Source organism: Dendrobates tinctorius, unplaced genomic scaffold, assembly GCF_039654945.1.
Source record: "Dendrobates tinctorius isolate UK_male_01 unplaced genomic scaffold, ASM3965494v1 ptg000130l, whole genome shotgun sequence".
Classification (NCBI taxonomy): domain Eukaryota; kingdom Metazoa; phylum Chordata; class Amphibia; order Anura; family Dendrobatidae; genus Dendrobates; species Dendrobates tinctorius.
Genome location: NW_027361798.1, coordinates 5,725,564 through 5,749,356, shown reverse-complemented (window position 1 = coordinate 5,749,356; position 23,793 = coordinate 5,725,564). Strand labels below are relative to the sequence as shown.

Below are 23,793 nucleotides of genomic sequence, written 5' to 3'. Positions count from 1 at the left end.
AGGGGTATTACATAACACAGGCTGGTATATAGGGGCACATCACAGGGCTGTATATAGGGGTATTACATATCACAGGCTGGTACATCACAGGGCTGTATATAGTGGTATCACAAAACAGGCTGGTATATAGGGGCACATCACAGGGCTGTATATAGTGGTATCACATAACACAGGCTGGTATATAGGGGCACATCACAGGGCTGTATATAGGGGTATTACATAACACAGGCTGGTATATAGGGGCACATCACAGGGCTGTATATAGTGGTATTACATATCACAGGCTGGTATATAGGGACACATCACAGGGCTGTATATAGTGGTATTACATATCACAGGCTGGTATATAGGGGCACATCACAGGGCTGTACAGTATATAGTGCTATCACATATCACAGGCTGGTATATAGGGGAACATCACAGGGCTGTATATAGTGGGATTACCTATCACAGGCTGGTATATAGGGGCACATCACAGGGCTGTATATAGTGGTGTTACATAACACAGGCTGGTATATAGGGGCTCATCACAGGGCTGTACAGTATATAGTGCTATCACATATCACAGGCTGGTATATAGGGGCACATCACAGGGCTGTATATAGTGGTATCACATTGCACAGGCTGGTATATAGGGGCACATCACAGGGCTGTATATAGTGGTATCACATTGCACAGGCTGGTATATAGGGGCACATCACAGGGCTGTATATAGTGGTATCACATAACACAGGCTGGTATATAGGGGCACATCACAGGGCTGTATATAGGGGTATTACATATCACAGGCTGGTATATAGGGGCACATCACAGGGGCTGTATATAGGGGTATTACATATCACAGGCTGGTATATAGGGGCACATCACAGGGCTGTATATAGGGGTATCACATAACAGGCTGGTATATAGGGGCACATCACAGGGATGTATATAGGGGTATCACATAACAGGCTGGTATATAGGGGTATCACATAACACAGGCTAGTATATAGGGGCACATCACAGGGCTGTATATAGTAGTATTACATAACACAGGCTGGTATATAGGGGTATCACATAACAGGCTGGTATATAGGGGCACATCACAGGGCTGTATATAGTGATATTACATAACACAGGCTGTTATATAGGGGCACATCACAGGACTGTATATAGTGGTATTACATAACACAGGCTGGTATATAGGGGCACATCACAGGGCTGTATATAGTGGTATTACATAACACAGGCTGGTATATAGGGGCACATCACAGGGCTGTATATAGTGGTATCACATAACAGGCTAGTATATAGGGGCACATCACAGGGCTGTATATAGTGGTATCACATATCACAGGCTGGTATATAGGGGGACATCACAGGGCTGTATATAGGGGTATCACATAACACAGGCTAGTATATAGGGGGACATCACAGGGCTGTATATAGTAGTATTACATAACACAGGCTGGTATATAGGGGCACATCACAGGGCTGTATATAGTAGTATTACATAACACAGGCTGGTATATAGGGGCACATCACAGGGCTGTATATAGGGATATCACAGGCTGGTATATAGGGGGACATCACAGGGCTGTATATAGGGGTATCACATAACACAGGCTGGTATATAGGGGCACATCACAGGGCTGTATATAGTAGTATTACATAACACAGGCTGGTATATAGGGGCACATCACAGGGCTGTATATAGGGGTATCACATAACACAGGCTGGTATATAGGGGCACATCACAGGGCTGTATATAGTAGTATTACATATCACAGGCTGGTATATAGGGGCACATCACAGGGCTGTATATAGTGGTATTACATAACACAGGCTGGTATATAGGGAAACACCATAGGGCTGTATATAGTAGTATTACATAACACAGACTGGTATATAGGGGCACATCACAGGGCTGTATATAGTAGTATTACATAACACAGGCTGGTATATAGGGGCACATCACACGGGCTGTGTATAGTGGTATCACATCACAGGGTGGTATATAGGGGCACATCACAGGGCTGTATATAGGGGTATTACATAACACAGGCTGGTATATAGGGGCACATCACAGGGCTGTATATAGTGGTATCACATCACAGGGTGGTATATAGGGGCACATCACAGGGCTGTATATAGGGGTATTACATATCGCAGGCTGGTATATAGGGGCACATCACAGGGCTGTGTATGGTGGTATTACATAACACAGGCTGGTATATAGGGGCACATCACAGGGCTGTATATAGTAGTATTACATAACACAGGCTGGAATATAGGGGCACATCACAGGGCTGTGTATAGTGGTATCACATCACAGGGTGGTATATAGGGGCACATCACAGGGCTGTATATAGGGGTATTACATATCGCAGGCTGGTATATAGGGGCACATCACAGGGCTGTGTATGGTGGTATTACATAACACAGGCTGGTATATAGGGGCACATCACAGGGCTGTATATAGTAGTATTACATAACACAGGCTGGTATATAGGGGCACATCACAGGGCTGTATATAGTGGTATCACATCACAGGGTGGTATATAGGGGCACATCACAGGGCTGTATATAGGGGTATTACATATCGCAGGCTGGTATATAGGGGCACATCACAGGGCTGTGTATGGTGGTATTACATAACACAGGCTGGTATATAGGGGCACATCACAGGGCTGTATATAGTAGTATTACATAACACAGGCTGGTATATAGGGGCACATCACAGGGCTGTGTATGGTGGTATTACATAACACAGGCTGGTATATAGGGGCACATCACAGGGCTGTATATAGTAGTATTACATAACACAGGCTGGAATATAGGGGCACATCACAGGGCTGTGTATAGTGGTATTACATAACACAGGCTGGTATATAGGGGCACATCACAGGGCTGTATATAGTGGTATCACATAACACAGGCTGGTATATAGGGGCACATCACAGGGCTGTATATAGTAGTATTACATAACACAGGCTGGTATATAGGGGCACATCACAGGGCTGTGTATAGTGGTATTACATAACACAGGCTGGTATATAGGGGCACATCACAGGGCTGTATATAGTGGTATCACATAACACAGGCTGGTATATAGGGGCACATCACAGGGCTGTATATAGTAGTATTACATAACACAGGCTGGTATATAGGGGCACATCACAGGGCTGTGTATAGTGGTATTACATAACACAGGCTGGTATATAGGGGCACATCACTGGGCTGTATATAGTGGTATCACATATCACAGGCTGGTATATAGGGGCACATCACAGGGCTGTATATAGTGGTATCACATATCACAGGGTGGTATATAGGGGCACATCACAGGGCTGTATATAGTGGTATCACATCACAGGGTGGTATATAGGGGCACATCACAGGGCTGTATATAGTGGTATCACATATCACAGGGTGGTATATAGGGGCACATCACAGGGCTGTATATAGTGGTATCACATATCACAGGGTGATATATAGGGGCACATCACAGGGCTGTATATAGTGGTATCACATATCACAGGGTGGTATATAGGGGCACATCACAGGGCTGTATATAGTGGTATCACATATCACAGGTTGGTATATAGGGGCACATCACAGGGCTGTATATAGTGGTATTACATATTGCAGGTTGGTATATAGGGGCACATCACAGGGCTGTATATAGTGGTATTACATATTGCAGGTTGGTATATAGGGGCACATCACAGGGCTGTATATAGTGGTATTACATATTGCAGGTTGGTATATAGGGGCACATCACTGAGAACTCTAGTATGGCAGATCGGACATGATTGTTGGGTACATTGTCACGAACCCTCAGGTGTGAATAGCATGAGACGAGATCTTCCTTTGGAGTCAGTTGACCCAGATGGTGGTATTAGAGGGTTAACAGGAGTGTAATGTGACATCTGTGCCGCGCTGTAGGTGACACCAGGGAAGTGACTCATAATCCGCCTCCCCACCCCAATACCCAAAAGTCATTTCCTGTAAGAATCTACACTGACACCAAACCCACAGAAACGTGTCTGCCCCCGTACACACAGCGCCAAATACCGATCTCATCCACTGCCGATTTTGCACGTTTTCCCACATACCCAGAATGGAGAGCTCTAAGGCTGTGTGCACACGATGCAGATTCGCTGCAGATTCGCACTGTGATTTACAGTACAATGTAAATCAATGGAAAACAAAAAGCTGTGCAGAAAAATCAGTGCGGAATTGCTGCGGATTGATAAGAAGTGCTTGTCACTTATTTTGTGCGGATCTGCAGCGTTTCTGGACCCCTCCATTATAGAAATCCGCAGTGGCAAAAACCGCAGAAAATCCGCATCAATTCCGCGGCTGCGGATTCTGCCAGGAGATGCGGATTTTGTGCAGAAAATTCTGCACCACTTTTCCTACGTGTGCACATAGCCTAAATGTTATCCTCGGTCACCTCACCTGTGTTCACACTCACCTGTGGCAAGGAACAGGTGAAGGCAATATGAAATCCCACCTGAAACCAGAGGAATGGGGAGACGTCGCCTCCATCTTTACATTGTGCGTCCGTGGTGCCACATTAAGTATGGAGAGCAGAAATCTAGTCCAATTTACCCTCCTTTCCTCAATTTACATCCTTTGTGTATTAGAACCACACAAACAAGTGTGTAACAAAAAGAGTGCCAACACTGTACACATATAATTATATACAGGAGATGCCCAGGTTACACCGGCTGTACATATATAATTATATACAGGCGATGCCCAGGTTATACCAGCTGTACATATATAATTATATACAGGAGATGCCCAGGTTACACCGGCTGTACATATATAATTATATACAGGCGATGCCCAGGTTATACCAGTTGTACATATATAATTATATACAGGAGATGCCCAGGTTACACCGGCTGTACATATATAATTATATACAAGCGATGCCCAGGTTATACCAGCTGTACATATATAATTATATACAGGAGATACCCAGGTTATACCGGCTGTACATATATAATTATATACAGGAGATGCCCAGGTTATACCGGCTGTACATATATAATTATATACAGGAGATGCCCAGGTTATACCAGTTGTACATATATAATATACAGGAGATACCCAGGTTATTCCAGCTGTACATATATAATTATATACAGGCGATGCCCAGGTTATACCAGCTGTACATATATAATTATATACAGGAGATACCCAGGTTATACCAGCTGTACATATATAATAATATACAGGAGGTACCCAGGTTATACCGGCTGTACGTATGTAATTATATACAGGAGATGCCCAGGTTATACCGGCTGTACATATATAATTATATACAGGAGATGCCCAGGTTATATCCACTGTACATATATAACTATATATAGTAGGTGCCCAGGTTATACCGGCTGTACATATATAATTATATACAGGAGATGCCCAGGTTATACCGGCTGTACATATATAATTATATACAGGAGATGCCCAGGTTATACCGGCTGTACATATATAATTATATACAGGAGATGCCCAGGTTATACCAGCTGTACATATATAATATACAGGAGATACCCAGGTTATACCAGCTGTACATATATACTGATATACAGGAGATAACCAGGTTATACCAGCTGTACATATATAATAATATACAGGAGATACCCAGGTTATACCAGCTGTACATATATAATTATATAAAGGAGATGCCCAGGTTATACCGGCTGTACATATATAATTATATACAGGAGATGCCCAGGTTATACCAACTGTACATATTATATAAAGGAGATGCCCAGGTTATACCAGCTGTACATATATAATAATATACAGGAGATACCCAGGTTATATCAGCTGTACATATATAATTATATACAGATGCTCAGGTTATACCAGCTGTACATATATAATTATATAAAGGAGATGCCCAGGTTATACCGGCTGTACATATATAATTATATACAGGAGATGCCCAGGTTATACCAGCTGTACATATATAATTATATAAAGGAGATGCCCAGGTTATACCAGCTGTACATATAATTATATAAAGGAGATGCCCAGGTTATACCAGCTGTACATAATTATATACAGGAGATGCCCAGGTTATACCAGCTGTACATATATAATTATATACAGGAGATACCCAGGTTATACCAGCTGTACATATATAATTATATACAGGAGATGCCCAGGTTATACCAGCTGTACATATATAATTATATACAGGAGATACCCAGGTTATACCAGCTGTACATATATAATTATATACAGGAGATACCCAGGTTATACCAGCTGTACATATATAATTATATACAGATGCTCAGGTTATACCAGCTGTACATATATAATTATATAAAGGAGATGCCCAGGTTATACCGGCTGTACATATATAATTATATACAGGAGATGCCCAGGTTATACCGGCTGTACATATATAATTATATACAGGAGATGCCCAGGTTATACCAGCTGTACATATATAATATACAGGAGATACCCAGGTTATACCAGCTGTACATATATACTGATATACAGGAGATAACCAGGTTATACCAGCTGTACATATATAATAATATACAGGAGATGCCCAGGTTATACCGGCTGTACATATATAATTATATACAGGAGATGCCCAGGTTATACCAACTGTACATATAATTATATAAAGGAGATGCCCAGGTTATACCAGCTGTACATATATAATAATATACAGGAGATACCCAGGTTATATCAGCTGTACATATATAATTATATACAGATGCTCAGGTTATACCAGCTGTACATATATAATTATATAAAGGAGATGCCCAGGTTATACCGGCTGTACATATATAATTATATACAGGAGATGCCCAGGTTATACCAGCTGTACATATATAATTATATAAAGGAGATGCCCAGGTTATACCAGCTGTACATATAATTATATAAAGGAGATGCCCAGGTTATACCAGCTGTACATAATTATGTACAGGAGATGCCCAGGTTATACCAGCTGTACATATATAATTATATACAGATGCTCAGGTTATACCAGCTGTACATATATAATTATATACAGGAGATGCCCAGGTTATACCAGCTGTACATATATAATTATATACAGGAGATACCCAGGTTATACCAGCTGTACATATATAATTATATACAGATGCTCAGGTTATACCAGCTGTACATATATAATTATATAAAGGAGATGCCCAGGTTATACCAGCTGTACATATATAATTATATACAGGAGATGCCCAGGTTATACCGGCTGTACATATATAATTATATACAGGAGATACCCAGGTTATACCGGCTGTACATATATAATTATATACAGGAGATACCCAGGTTATACCAGCTGTACATATATAATAATATACAGGAGGTACCCAGGTTATACCAGCTGTACATATACAATTATATACAGATGCTCAGGTTATACCAGCTGCACATATATAATTATATACAGGAGATGCCCAGGTTATACCAGCTGCACATATATAATTATATACAGGAGATGCCCAGGTTATACCAGCTGTACATATATAATTATATACAGGAGATGCCAAGGTTATACCAGCTGTACATATATAATTATATACAGATGCTCAGGTTATACCAGCTGTACATATATAATTATATACAGATGCTCAGGTTATACCAGCTGTACATATATAATTATATACAGGAGGTACCCAGGTTATACCAGCTGTACATATATAATTATATACAGATGCCCAGGTTATACCAGCTGTACATATACAATTATATACAGATGCTCAGGTTATACCAGCTGTACATATATAATTATATACAGGAGGTGCCCAGGTTATACCGGCTGTACATATATAATCATATACAGGAGATGCCCAGGTTATACCGGCTGTACATATATAATCATATACAGGAGATGCCCAGGTTATACCAGCTGTACATATATAATCATATACAGGAGCTACCCAGGTTATACCGGCTGTACATATATAGTTATATACAGGAGATGCCCAGGTTATACCGGCTGTACATATATAATAATATACAGGAGGTGCCCAGGTTATACCAGCTGTACATATATAATCATATACAGGAGATGCCCAGGTTATACCAGCTGTACATATATAATAATATACAGGAGGTGCCCAGGTTATACCGGCTGTACATATAATTATATACAGGAGATGCCCAGGTTATACCAGCTGTACATATAATTATATACATGAGATGCCCAAATTATACCGGCTGTACATACAGCTGTGGCCAAAAGTATTGACACCCCTGCAATTCTGTCAGATAATACTCCGTTTCTTCCTGAAAATGATTGCAAGCACAAATTCTTTGGTATTATTATCTTCATTTAATTTGTCTTAAATGAAAAAACACAAAAGAGAATGAAGCAAAAAGCAAAACATTGATCATTTCACACAAAACTCCAAAAATGGACCAGACAAAAGTATTGGCACCCTCAGCCTAATACTTGGTTGCACAACCTCTAGCCTAAATATCTGCGACCAACCGCTTCCGGTAACCATCAATGAGTTTCTTACAATGCTCTGCTGGAATTTTAGACCATTCTTCTTTGGCAAACTGCTCCAGGTCCCTGATATTTGAAGGGTGCCTTCTCCAAACTGCCATTTTTAGATCTCTCCACAGGTGTTCTATGGGATTCAGGTCTGGACTCTTTGCTGGCCACCTTAGAAGTCTCCAGTGCTTTCTCTCAAACCATTTTCTAGTGCTTTTTGAAGTGTGTTTTGGGTCATTGTCCTGCTGGAACACCCATGACCTCTGAGGGAGACCCAGCTTTCTCACACTGGGCCCTACATTATGCTGCAAAATTTGTTGGTAGTCTTCTGACTTCATAATGCCATGCACACGGTCAAGCAGTCCAGTGCCAGAGGCAGCAAAGCAACCCCAAAACATCAGGGAACCTCCGCCATGTTTGACTGTAGGGACCGTGTTCTTTTCTTTGAATGCCTCTTTTTTTCTCCTGTAAACTCTATGTTGATGCCTTTGCCCAGAAAGCTCTACTTTTGTCTCATCTGACCAGAGAACATGCTTCCAAAACGTTTTAGGCTTTTTCAGGTAAGTTTTGGCAAGCTCCAGCCTGGCTTTTTTATGTCTCGGGGTAAGAAGTGGGGTCTTCCTGGGTCTCCTACCATACAGTCCCTTTTCATTCAGACGCCGACGGATAGTACGGGTTGACACTGTTGTACCCTCGGACTGCAGGGCAGCTTGAACTTGTTTGGATGTTAAGGTACTGTCACACTTAGCGATGTACCAGCGATCCCGACCAGCGATATGACGCTGTCAGGATCGCTGGTACATCGCTAAGTGGTCGCTAGTGAGCTGCCACACAGGCAGATCTCACTAGCGACATCGCTGGGGACGGGGATCGCTACTTACCTGTCACACCAGGCGATCCTGCGTCCTCCCGCCCGGCTCCACGCGTCACTCGTCCTCACAGCAGGAAGCGCCACAGGAAGCAGACGACGAGAAACAGTCCTGAACGTTCTCGCGCGATCAGCGATAACCAGCGGGGGAGCAGGTTGTAGGTAAGTATCACACACAGCGATATCGCTAGCAATATCGCTATAACGTCACTAGTTATAGCGATATTGCTAGCGATATCTCTTAGTGTGACAGGTCCTTTAGTAGAGGTTCTTTATCCAACATCCGCACAATCTTGCGTTGAAATCTCTTGTCAATGTTTCTTTTCCGTCCACATCTAGGGAGGTTAGCCACAGTGCCATGGGCTTTACACTTCTTGATGACACTGCGCACGGTAGACACAGGAACATTCAGGTCTTTGGAGATGGACTTGTAGCCTTGAGATTGCTCATGCTTCCTCACAATTTGGTTTCTCAAGTCCTCAGACAGTTCTTTGGTCTTCTTTCTTTTCTCCATGCTCAATGTGGTACACACAAGGACACAGGACAGAGGTTGAGTCAACTTTAATCCATGTCAACTGGCTGCAAGTGTGATTTAGTTATTGCCAACACCTGTTAGGTGCCACAGGTAAGTTACAGGTGCTGTTAATTACACAAATTAGAGAAGCATCACAGGATTTTTCGAACAGTGCCAATACTTTTGTCCACCCTCTTTTTTATGTTTGGTGTGGAATTATATCCAATTTGGCTTTAGGACAATTCTCTTTGTGTTTTTCATTTAAGACAAATTAAATGAAGATAATAATACCAAAGAATTTGTGTTTGCAATAATTTTCAGGAAGAAACTGAGTATTATCTGACAGAATTGCAGGGGTGTCAATACTTTTGGCCACAACTGTATATAATCATATACAGGAGATGCTCAGGATATACCAGCTGTACATATATAATAATATACAGGAGGTACCCAGGTTATACCGGCTATACATATATAATTATATTCAGGAGATGCTCAGGATATACCAGCTGTACATATATAATAATATACAGGAGGTACCCAGGTTATACCAGCTGTACATATATAATTATATTCAGGAGATGCCCAGGTTATACCAGCTGTACATATATAATTATATATAGGAGATGCCCAGGTTATACCGGCTGTACATATAAAATTATATATAGATGTCCAGATTATACCAGCTGTACATAGATATTTATATACAGGAGATGCCAGGTTATACCGGCTGTACATATATAATTATATTCAGGAGATGCCCAGGTTATACCGGCTGTACATATATAATTATATATAGATGTCCAGATTATACCAGCTGTACATAGATATTTATATACAGGAGATGCCAGGTTATACCGGCTGTACATATATAATTATATACAGGAGATGCCCAGGTTATACCGGCTGTACATATATAATTATATACAGGAGATGTCCAGGTTATACCGGCTGTACATATATAATTATATACAGGAGATGCCCAGGTTATACCAGCTGTACATATATAATAATATACAGGAGGTACCCAGGTTATACCAGCTGTACATGTATAATTATATACAGGAGATGCCCAGGTTATACCGGCTGTACATATATAGTTATATACAGGAGATGCCCAGGTTATACCGGCTGTACATATATAGTTATATACAGGAGATGCCCAGGTTATACCGGCTATACATATATAATTATATACAGGAGATGCTCAGGTTTATACCGGCTGTACATATATAATTATATTCAGGAGATGCCCAGGTTATACCAGCTGTACATATATAATTATATATAGGAGATGCCCAGGTTATACCGGCTGTACATATATAATTATATATAGATGTCCAGATTATACCAGCTGTACATAGATATTTATACACAGGAGATGCCAGGTTATACCGGCTGTACATATATAATTATATTCAGGAGATGCCCAGGTTATACCGGCTGTACATATATAATTATATATAGATGTCCAGATTATACCAGCTGTACATAGATATTTATATACAGGAGATGCCAGGTTATACCAGCTGTACATATATAATTATATACAGGAGATGCCCAGGTTATACCGGCTGCACATATATAATTATATACAGGAGATGCTCAGGTTTATACCGGCTGTACATATATAATTATATTCAGGAGATGCTCAGGATATACTGTCTGTACATATATAATTATATATAGGAGATGTCCAGGTTATACCGGCTGTACATATATAATTATATACAGGAGATGCCCAGGTTATACCGGCTGTACATATATAATTATATACAGGAGATGCCCAGGTTATACCAGCTGTACATATATAATAATATACAGGAGGTACCCAGGTTATACCAGCTGTACATGTATAATTATATACAGGAGATGCTCAGGTTTATACCGGCTGTACATATATAATTATATTCAGGAGATGCTCAGGATATACCGGCTGTACATATATAACTGTATATAGATGTCCAGGTTATACCGGCTGTACATATATAATTATATACAGGAGATGCCCAGGTTATACCAGCTGTACATATATAATAATATACAGGAGGTACCCAGGTTATACCAGCTGTACATGTATAATTATATACAGGAGATGCCCAGGTTATACCGGCTGTATATATAAAACTAAGAACTTTGAAGTGCCATTCTTTGCATATTTGGACACAGTGTTGAAATAAACGGCTGTATATATATATATATATATATATATATATATATATATATACAGGAGATGCCCAGGTTATACCGGCTGTACATATATAATTATATACAGGAGATGCCCAGGTTATACCAGCTGTACATATATAATTATATACAGGAGATACCCAGGTTATACCGGCTGCACATTATACAGGAGATGCTCAGGTTTATACCGGCTGTACATATATAATTATATACAGGAGATGCTCAGGTTTATACCGGCTGTACATATATAATTATATAGAGGAGATGCCCAGGTTATACCGGCTGTACATATATAATTATATACAGGAGATGCCCAGGTTATACCAGCTGTACATATATAATAATATACAGGAGGTACCCAGGTTATACCAGCTGTACATGTATAATTATATACAGGAGATGCCCAGGTTATACCGGCTGTATATATAAAACTAAGAACTTTGAAGTGCCATTCTTTGCATATTTGGACACAGTTTTGAAATAAACGGCTGTATATATAATTATATACAGGAGATGCCCAGGTTATACCGGCTGTACATATATAATTATATACAGGAGATGCCCAGGTTATACCAGCTGTACATATATAATTATATACAGGAGATGTCCAGGTTATACCGGCTGTACATATATAATTATATACAGGAGATGCCCAGGTTATACCGGCTATACATATATAATTATATACAGGAGATGCTCAGGTTTATACCGGCTGTACATATATAATTATATTCATGAGATGCCCAGGTTATACCGGCTGTACATATATAATTATATACAGGAGATGCCAAGGTTATACCAGCAGTAGCGTTCCCCGACGCAGTGGTGCCGGGCAGCAGTAGCGTTCCCCGACGCAGTGGTGCCGGGCAGCAGTAGCGTTCCCCGACGCAGTGGTGCCGGGCAGCAGTAGCGTTCCCCGACGCAGTGGTGCCGGGCAGTAGTAGCGTTCCCCGGCGCAGTGGCGTAGGGTGGTAGCGTTTCTCAGGGCAGCGACTTCTGGCTGTAGCGTTCCCCGGCGCATTGTCGTCTGGCAGTACATTCCCTGGTGCAGTGACGTCTGGCAGTAGTGTTCACCGGCGCAGTGACGTCGGGCAGTAGCATTCCCCGGCGCAGCAACGTCTGGCAGTAGTGTTCCCCGGCGCAGTAGCGTAGGGCAGTAGCGTTTCTCGGGGTAGAGACATCTAGCTGTAGCGTTCCCAGGCCCAGCGGTGTATGGCAGTAGCTTTCTCCGGCGCAATGACGTCTGGCAGTAGCTTTCCCCGGCGCAGTGATGTCGGGCAGTATCATTCCCCGACGCAGCGATGTCTGGCAGTAGCATTCCCCAGTGCAGTGACGCCGGGCAGTAGTGTTCACCGGCGCAGTGACGTCTGGCAGTAGCATTCCCCAGCGTAGGGCAGTAGTGTTCACCGGCGCAGTGACATCGGGCAGTAGTGTTCACCGGCACAGTGACATCGGGCAGTAGCGTTCCCCGGCGTAGGGCAGTGGTGTTCACCGGCGCAGTGACATCGGGCAGTAGCGTTCCCCGGCATAGGGCAGTAGTGTTCCCCGGCGCAGTGACATCGGGCGGTGGCGTTCCCCGGCGCAGTGACATCGGGCGGTGGCGTTCCCCGGCGCAGTGACATCGGGCGGTGGCGTTCCCCGGCGCAGTGACATCGGGCGGTGGCGTTCCCCGGCGCAGTGACATCGGGCGGTGGCGTTCCCCGGCGCAGTGACATCGGGCGGTGGCGTTCCCCGGCGCAGTGACATCGGGCGGTGGCGTTCCCCGGCGCAGTGACATCGGGCGGTGGCGTTCCCCGGCGCAGTGACGTTCCTCGTTGTCGGAGACTGTGGTGATGGAATGAGGAGGAACAGGTGTAACCTTGTCTCTGGGACATGAACGTCAGGTTATACTCGGTGTCTTATGACGCCGCAGGAGGAACGTATTAACCCTCAGGCTGCTGCGATCAGGGTAACTACCAGTAACTACGGGATTAACTGTTGGTGTGCCGGTGAGGATGGCTGAAGCATGAGGGCCGGGCTCCCCTTAAGGGCCGGGTGCCGGGCTCGCTCCCGGTTGGGGTTGGGGCTGGGGGGGGGGGGTGCGGGCTCGCTCCCGGTTGGGGCTGGGGCTGGGGGGGGGGGTGCGGGCTCGCTCCCGGTTGGGGCTGCGGGGGGGGGGTGCGGGCTCGCTCCCGGTTGGGGCTGGGGGGGGGGGGTGCGGGCTCGCTCCCGGTTGGGGTTGGGGGGGGGGGGTGCGGGCTCGCTCCCGGTTGGGGTTGGGGGGGGGGGGTGCGGGCTCGCTCCCGGCTGGGGTTGGGGCTGGGGGGGGGGGTGCGGGCTCGCTCCCGGCTGGGGTTGGGGCTGGGGGGGGGGGGTGCGGGCTCGCTCCCGGTTGGGGCTGGGGGTGCGGGCTCCCTCCCGGTTGGGGCTGGGGGGGGGGTGCGGGCTCCCTCCCGGTTGGGGCTGGGGGGGGGGGGTGCGGGCTCCCTCCCGGTTGGGGCTGGGGGGGGGGGTGCGGGCTCCCTCCCGGCTGGGGTTGGGGCTGGGGGGGGGGGGTGCGGGCTCGCTCCCGGCTGGGGTTGGGGCTGGGGGGGGGGGTGCGGGCTCGCTCCCGGTTGGGGCTGGGGGTGCGGGCTCCCTCCCGGTTGGGGCTGGGGGGGGGGGTGCGGGCTCCCTCCCGGTTGGGGCTGGGGGGGGGGGGTGCGGGCTCCCTCCCGGTTGGGGCTGGGGGGGGGGGTGCGGGCTCCCTCCCGGTTGGGGCTGGGGGGGGGGGTGCGGGCTCCCTCCCGGTTGGGGCTGGGGGGGGGGTGCGGGCTCCCTCCCGGTTGGGGCTGGGGGGGGGGTGCGGGCTCCCTCCCGGTTGGGGTTGGGGTTGGGGCTGGGGGGGGGGGGTGCGGGCTCCCTCCCGGTTGGGGCTGGGGGTGCGGGCTCCCTCCCGGTTGGGGCTGGGGGGGGGGGTGCGGGCTCCCTCCCGGTTGGGGCTGGGGTGCCGGGGAGGGCCGGGCTTCCCGGTTGGGGCTGGGGGGGGGGGTGCGGGCTCCCGGTTGGGGCTGGGCCGGGCTCCCGGTTGGGGCTGGGGTGCCGGGGAGGGCCGGGCTTCCCGGTCGGGGCCGGGCTCCGGGTGCCGGGGAGGAGCCGCCCAGCAGCTGTCGCAGTGTCAGAGCCGCAGCCGCCGGCCATGCAGCCCAGCAGCCCCGGGCTGTTCCCCACGCTGGTGGTGGTCGGGCACGTCGTCACGATGGTGGTGGTCTGGCACTGGCGCAGGAGGCGGCGGGCGCTGCAGGACTCTGACGGTAAGGGCAGAGGTGTGTCTGGGGGAGGAGGCACGATTAACCCCCTCGCCGCCGGAGCCGGAGTGCAGGAGCCGCCGCCGGCAGGGATTGATGTCGGGGACCGGCTGCGGGCGGCGCGGGCGGCAGCTGCTCCCCGGGGTGGCGGATGACCCGGGGCCGCCGGTGCTGGGACGTGTGGTATAGCGGGATGCGGACAGCAAGGGGTTACAGAGAGGGGGCGGGGCCTGGCAAACCTAAACAGAAGCATGTGTAGCCGGCAGGAACCTGCGACCTATCAGAGGGAAAGCTGCAGTCACGTGTCACAATCCAGCAGAGCTACAGCTGTCACCATAACATTGTACCGGATCTGCAGCTGTGACGTCACACGGGTACATTATACGGGGAGCGGTGATGTCACACGGGTACATTATACGGGGGGCTGTGACGTCACACGGGTACATTATACGGGGGGAGTTGTGACGTCACACGGGTACATTATACGGGGGGAGTTGTGACGTCACACGGGTACATTATACGGGGGGAGCGGTGATGTCACACGGGTACATTATACGGGGAGCTGTGACGTCACACGGGTACATTATACGGGGGGAGCTGTGACGTCACACGGGTACATTATACGGGGGGGCTGTGACGTCACACGGGTACATTATACGGGGGGAGCTGTGACGTCACACGGGTACATTATACGGGGAGCGGTGATGTCACACGGGTACATTATACGGGGGAGCTGTGACGTCACACGGGTACATTATACGGGGGGAGCTGTGACGTCACACGGGTACATTATACGGGGGAGCTGTGACGTCACACGGGTACATTATACGGGGGGGAGCTGTGACGTCACACGGGTACATTATACGGGGGGAGCTGTGATGTCACACGGGTACATTATACGGGGGGAGCTGTGATGTCACACGGGTACATTATACGGGGGGAGCTGTGACGTCACACGGGTACATTATACGGGGGGGGCTGTGACGTCACACGGGTACATTATACGGGGGGCTGTGACGTCACACGGGTGCATTATACGGGGGGAGCGATGACGTCACACGGGTGCATTATACGGGGGGGCTGTGACGTCACACGGGTACATTATACGGGGGGCTGTGATGTCACACGGGTGCATTATACGGGGGGGCTGTGACGTCACACGGGTGCATTATACGGGGGAGCGGTGACGTCACACAGGTACATTATACGGGGGGCTGTGACGTCACACGGGTACATTATACGGGGAGGGCTGTGACGTCACACGGGTACATTATACGGGGGGAGCGGTGACGTCACACGGGTACATTATACGGGGGGAGCTGTGACGTCACACGGGTACATTATACGGGGGGGCTGTGACGTCACACGGGTGCATTATACGGGGGAGCGGTGATGTCACACGGGTACATTATACGGGGGGCTGTGACGTCACACGGGTACATTATACGGGGAGGGCTGTGATGTCACACGGGTACATTATACGGGGGGAGCGGTGACGTCACACGGGTACATTATACGGGGGGAGCTGTGACGTCACACGGGTACATTATACGGGGGGGCTGTGACGTCACACGGGTACATTATACGGGGGGAGCGGTGACGTCACACGGGTACATTATACGGGGGGAGCTGTGACGTCACACGGGTACATTATACGGGGGGGCTGTGACGTCACACGGGTACATTATACGGGGGAGCGGTGACGTCACACGGGTACATTATACGGGGGGCTGTGATGTCACACGGGTACATTATACGGGGGGAGCTGTGACGTCACACGGGTACATTATACGGGGGGCTGTGATGTCACACGGGTACATTATACGGGGGGAGCTGTGACGTCACACGGGTACATTATACGGGGAGCTGTGACGTCACACGGGTACATTATACGGGGGGAGCTGTGACGTCACACGGGTACATTATACGGGGGGAGCTGTGACGTCACACGGGTACATTATACGGGGAGCTGTGACGTCACACGGGTACATTATACGGGGGGGCTGTGATGTCACACGGGTACATTATACGGGGGAGCGGTGACGTCACACGGGTACATTATACGGGGAGCGGTGATGTCACACGGGTACATTATACGGGGGGGCTGTGATGTCACACGGGTACATTATACGGGGGAGCGGTGACGTCACACGGGTACATTATACGGGGGGCTGTGACGTCACACGGGTACATTATACGGGGAGCTGTGATGTCACGGGTACATTATACGGGGGAGCGGTGACGTCACACGGGTACATTATACGGGGAGCGGTGATGTCACACGGGTACATTATACGGGGAGCTGTGATGTCACGGGTACATTATACGGGGGAGCGGTGACGTCACACGGGTACATTATACGGGGAGCGGTGATGTCACACGGGTACATTATACGGGGGAGCTGTGACGTCACACGGGTACATTATACGGGGGGGAGCGGTGACGTCACACGGGTACATTATACGGGGGAGCGGTGACGTCACACGGGTACATTATACGGGGGAGCTGTGACGTCACACGGGTACATTATACGGGGGGGAGCGGTGACGTCACACGGGTACATTATACGGGGGGGAGCGGTGACGTCACACGGGTACATTATACGGGGGGGAGCTGTGACGTCACACGGGTACATTATACGGGGGGGAGCTGTGACGTCACACGGGTACATTATACGGGGGGGAGCTGTGACGTCACACGGGTACATTATACGGGGGGGAGCTGTGACGTCACACGGGTACATTATACGGGGGGGAGCTGTGACGTCACACGGGTACATTATACGGGGGGGAGCGGTGACGTCACACGGGTACATTATACGGGGGGGAGCTGTGACGTCACACGGGTACATTATACGGGGGGAGCTGTGACGTCACACGGGTACATTATACGGGGGGGAGCGGTGACGTCACACGGGTACATTATACGGGGGGGAGCGGTGACGTCACACGGGTACATTATACGGGGGGGAGCTGTGACGTCACACGGGTACATTATACGGGGGGAGCGGTGATGTCACACGGGTACATTATACGGGGGGAGCGGTGATGTCACACGGGTACTTTATACGGGGGGGAGCGGTGACGTCACACGGGTACATTATACGGGGAGGCTGTGATGTCACACGGGTACATTATATATGAGGGATCCATTTTCGCTTTTCCCCGTTCTCCCGCCGTTGGCTGCAGTTTCTCTCCCCGCTCTGGGCCCGGTGGATCCACATGCTGTGGCCCTGTGTGTTTCCGTAGCATTAATCAATATGTCAGTGGTCAGAGTATTCTGTAACACATTCTCCGGCTGGTGGTCTTCTGACACCGTCCCCTGTAGTTGTCATGTGGAGGTGACAGGTGTGATTCTGACTCGGGACGTGGAGCCGTCTCCTCGGTGAAGGTCACGGGGATCTGTGGTGTGGCTGCTGCCATCCTTATTTACATGGTAAACACAGGAGGCGCCGTGCCCAAGATCTGCACCCAACACCCACACAAGGAGGAAATGTCACCTCCAGGGCCAGCCTCACCTCCGTGTGGCGACAGCAGCGACAACCCCCAGCCTCACCTCCGTGTGGCGACAGCAGCGACAACCCCAGCCTCACCCACAGTGTGGGGCTAGCAGTGACCACCCACAGCCTCACCCACCGTGTGGGGCCAGCAGCAACAACCCCCAGCCTCACCCTCCGTGTGGGGCCAGCAGCAACAACCCCCAGCCTCACCCACTGTGTGGGGCCAGCAGCGACAACCCCCAGCCTCACCCATCGTGCGGGGTCAGCAGCGACTACCCCCAGCCTCACCCACCATGTGGGGTCAGCAGCGACTACCCCCCAGCCTCACCCACCGTGTGGGGTCAGCAGCGACTACCCCCAGCCTCACCCACCGTGTGGGGTCAGCAGCGACTACCCCCAGCCTCACCCATCGTGTGGGGTCAGCAGCGACTACCCCCCAGCCTCACCCATCGTGTGGGGTCAGCAGCGACTACCCCCCAGCCTCACCGATCGTGTGGGGTCAGCAGCGACAACCCCCAGCCTCACCGATCGTGTGGGGTCAGCAGCGACAACCCCCAGCCTCACCCACCGTGTGGGGCCAGCAGCGACAACCCCCCAGCCTCACCCACCGTGTGGGGTCAGCAGCGACAACCCCCCAGCCTCACCCACCGTGTGGGGTCAGCAGCGACTACCCCCAGCCTCACCCACCGTGTGGGGTCAGCAGCGACTACGCCCAGCCTCACCCATCGTGTGGGGTCAGCAGCGTCAACCCCCAGCCTCACCCATCGTGTGGGGCCAGCGCGACAACCCCCCAGCCTCACCCACCGTGTGGGGCCAGCAGCAACAACCCCCAGCCTCACCCACAGTGTGGGGCCAGCAGCGACAACCCCCCAGCCTCCCCCACCGTGTGGGGTCAGCAGCGACAACCCCCCAGCCTCACCCACCGTGTGGGGTCAGCAGCGACTACCCCCAGCCTCACCCACCGTGTGGGGTCAGCAGCGACTACCCCCCAGCCTCATCCATCGTGTGGGGTCAGCAGCGTCAACCCCCAGCCTCACCCATCGTGTGGGGCCAGCGCGACAACCCCCCAGCCTCACCCATCGTGTGGGGCGAGCAGCGACAACCCCCCAGCCTCACCCACCGTGTGGGGCCAGCAGCGACAATCCCCAGCCTCACCCACCGTGTGGGGCCAGCAGCGACAACCCCCCAGCCTCACCCTCCGTGTGGGGCCAGCAGCAACAACCCCCAGCCTCACCCATCGTGTGGGGTCAGCAGCGACCACCTACAGCCTCACCCACTGTGTGGGGCCAGCAGCGACAACCCCCAGCCTCACCCATCGTGCGGGGTCAGCAGCGACTACCCCCCAGCCTCACCCATCGTGCGGGGCCAGCAGCGACTACCCCCAGCCTCACCCACCGTGTGGGGTCAGCAGCGACTACCCCCCAGCCTCACCCACCGTGTGGGGTCAGCAGCGACTACCCCCCAGCCTCACCCACCGTGTGGGGTCAGCAGCGACTACCCCCAGCCTCACCCACCGTGTGGGGTCAGCAGCGACTACCCCCAGCCTCATCCATCGTGTGGGGTCAGCAGCGACTACCCCCCAGCCTCACCCATCGTGTGGGGTCAGCAGCGACAACCCCCAGCCTCACCCATCGTGTGGGGTCAGCCGCGACAACCCCCAGCCTCACCCACTGTGTGGGGTCAGCAGCGACTACCCCCAGCCTCACCCATCGTGTGGGGCCAGCGCGACAACCCCCCAGCCTCACCCATCGTGTGGGGCCAGCAGCGACAACCCCCCAGCCTCACCCATCGTGTGGGGCCAGCAGCGACAACCCCCCAGCCTCACCCACCGTGTGGGGCCAGCAGCGACAACCCCCAGCCTCACCCACCGTGTGGGGTCAGCAGCGACAACCCTCAGTCTCACCCACAGTGTGGAGCCAGCAGCGATAACCCCCAGCCTCACCCACCATGTGGGGTCAGCAGCGTCTACCCCCCAGCCTCACCCACCGTGTGGGGTCAGCAGCGACTACCCCCAGCCTCACCCATTGTGTGGGGTCAGCAGCGACTAACCCCAGCCTCACCCACCGTGTGGGGTCAGCAGCGACTACCCCCAGCCTCATCCGTCGTGTGTGGTCAGCAGCGACTACCCACAGACTCACCCACCGTGTGGAGTCAGCAGCGACAGCCCCCAGCCTCACACCGTGTGGGGAGTGCAGCGACCACCCACAGCCTCACCCACCGTGTGGAGTAAGCAGCGACAACCCCCAGCCTCACCCTGCAGCCGTAAACGGGACTACCATCCTCATCAGACCTCCCCTCATCCCACCCTCACTACAGATTGCCCCTTGGCTCAGGTCTGGGCTCGGCCATTCCCGAACTTCCATCTTCTCCTGGTGAAGCCGTTGTTTTGTTGATTTGGAGGTCACTTAGGGTCGTTCCCGCTGGAGGTTTTGACAGACAATCACCGGCCTGGAGGTTTATATGTAAGGAAAGGCTCCATCTCCCCCTCGACACCAGAGGCTGGACATGTGAGGAATATGGGAGATTGTGGTCACCTGTAGGACACCGCCAGGACTGGCCGGAAATCCCTGCAGCTCCTCTAATGTTGCTGTCGGCCTCCAGGGACAATGATGTTCTTGTCTTTTCCCCAGTATCTGAGGGACGTAGAGTTCTCAGTAATGTCGCTGTGGTGCCAGATTTCAGCCCCTTCTTGTGACATCTTCACACTATCCATGGTAGATCTGATCCCTGTATTTGTCCCTTCTCCTGACTGACAACTTTCCACACTGGGGTTGATCAGAATTGCTGGAAATGACGGCGGCCGAGCGCTGACTACTGTGTACCATGGAGGGAAATGTGATCGGCTGATGCTGAGCACAACCACAGGCCGGTTATAGGAGGGTGTGCACACTTAGGCAACCACATTGTGATTATCATTTTTTCTTTTCCCCTTCAGTTTGTTTAGGAATCGATTTCTGCAGACTATAGGCGGCATTAAGGCTATGTGCCCACGTAGCGATTCTTAAGCAGAATATTCCTGAGCGGAAACGCACACCCTCTTCCCGGGAAAATGCATGCGGTTTTTGACGCGCTTTTTTTAATCGCTTGTCAAGCATTTTCACAACCGTTTTCCCATGCGTCTTTGGCAATACAATTGAAGGTATGCTGAATCGCATGCAATTCCGTAAAATTAATGAACAGTCTGCGTTTTTTACCGCTAAGCGATTCCACAGCGATAAAAAATGCACCCTTGGCACAACATGTGCGAAATCAATTAGGATTGCATGGAATGCTTTTCTTAAGCGTTTCCAGGGCAGAATTGCGCGTTTAAAATCGCCGTGGAAGCTTAAACGCAGCGTGGGCACACAGCCTTAAGGGGGAAGAAATCCTGAGCTGATGCTTGCTAGGATTGTTTCTATGCCAGGTTTTTTCCATTTTACGACGGGTGTGTAGACTTTTTCTATCCTATCTCCACACATTTGTACCCTCTCCGTCTTGTGTGCAGTGCAGACAGTGAGTGCCTCAGGTACATGCACTGGTGTGCAATGTGCAGGAATGTCCCTTCCCTGCAGGGATCATCACTCACCTGTGACAGGTAAATGTGGTGTGCGCAGTACATCGGCTTTCCAGCATCCCCCGCATTGCTGGGTCTACACCGCCACACAGCAGAGCGGCCTCCCAGCATTCCTCGCATGGCTGCCTCAACTCCACCACACAGCAGAGCTTCCTCCCGGCATCCCCTGCACGGCTGGGTCTTCACCACCACACAGCAGAGCGGCCTCCCGGCATCCCCCGCACTGCTGGCTCTTCACCACACAGCAGAGTGGCCTCCCGGCATCCCCCGCACTGCTGGCTCTTCACCACACAGCAGAGTGGCCTCCCGGCATCCCCCGCACTGCTGGGTCTTCACCACCACACAGCAGAGCGGCCTCCCGGCATCCCCCGCACTGCTGGCTCTTCACCACCACGCAGCAGAGTGGCCTCCCAGCATCCCCCGTATGGCTGGGTCTTCACCACCACACAGCAGAGCGGCCTCCCGGCATCCCCCGCACTGCTGGGTCTTCACCACCACACAGCAGAGTGGCCCCCCGGCATCCCCCGCACGGCTGGGTCTTCACCACCACACAGCAGAGTGGCCTCCCGGCATCCCCTGCACTGCTGGGTCTTCACCACCACACAGCAGAGCGGCCTCCCAGCATCCCCCGTATGGCTGGGTCTTCACCACCACACAGCAGAGCGGCCTCCCGGCATCCCCCGCATGGCTGGGTCTTCACCACCACACAGCAGAGTGGCCTCCCGGCATCCCCTGCACTGCTGGGTCTTCACCACCACACAGCAGAGTGGCCTCCCGGCATCCCCTGCACTGCTGGGTCTTCACCACCACACAGCAGAGTGGCCTCCCGGCATCCCCTGCACTGCTGGGTCTTCACCACCACACAGCAGAGCGGCCTCCCAGCATCCCCCGTATGGCTGGGTCTTCACCACCACACAGCAGAGCGGCCTCCCGGCATCCCCCGCATGGCTGGGTCTTCACCACCACACAGCAGAGCGGCCTCCCGGCATCCCCCGCACGGCTGGGTCTTCACCACCACACAGCAGAGTGGCCTCCCGGCATCCCCCGCACGGCTGGGTCTTCACCACCACACAGCAGAGTGGCCCCCCGGCATCCCCCGCACGGCTGGGTCTTCACCACCACACAGCAGAGCGGCCTCCCGGCATCCCCCGTATGGCTGGGTCTTCACCACCACACAGCAGAGCGGCCTCCCGGCATCCCCCATATGGCTGGGTCTTCACCACCACACAGCAGAGTGGCCTCCCGGCATCCCCCACGCGGCTGGGTCTGCACTGCCACACAGCAGATCATTGGACAGATTTGGGGCTCTGTCTGGGTCTCGTGTCTGCTGACGTCACTGATGGCTCAGTGTTTCCAGACGCAGGTTCTGGCAGTGCTCCATCCAGCTGCTACTGATAAGGCTTTTATTGCTACAATGT

General features: G+C 51.0%; 1 protein-coding gene across 16 annotated transcripts in view; it reads left to right on the top strand.

Annotated features, from left to right (window-relative positions):
- PLEC (plectin) overlaps positions 1-23,793 on the top strand; it is a 475,125-nt gene that overhangs the window by 293,762 nt on the left and 157,570 nt on the right. For 4 of the 16 annotated variants that reach the window (XM_073543321.1, XM_073543316.1, XM_073543318.1 and 1 more), the window contains exon 1: positions 15,190-15,329. The exons of the other annotated variants lie outside the window; for them this stretch is intronic. In XM_073543321.1, coding sequence (XP_073399422.1) covers positions 15,215-15,329 — 115 coding nt within the window. In that variant the 5' untranslated portion in view covers positions 15,190-15,214. Of the gene's footprint in view, positions 1-15,189; positions 15,330-23,793 lie in introns of those variants that run through there. 16 annotated transcript variants of the gene reach the window in all.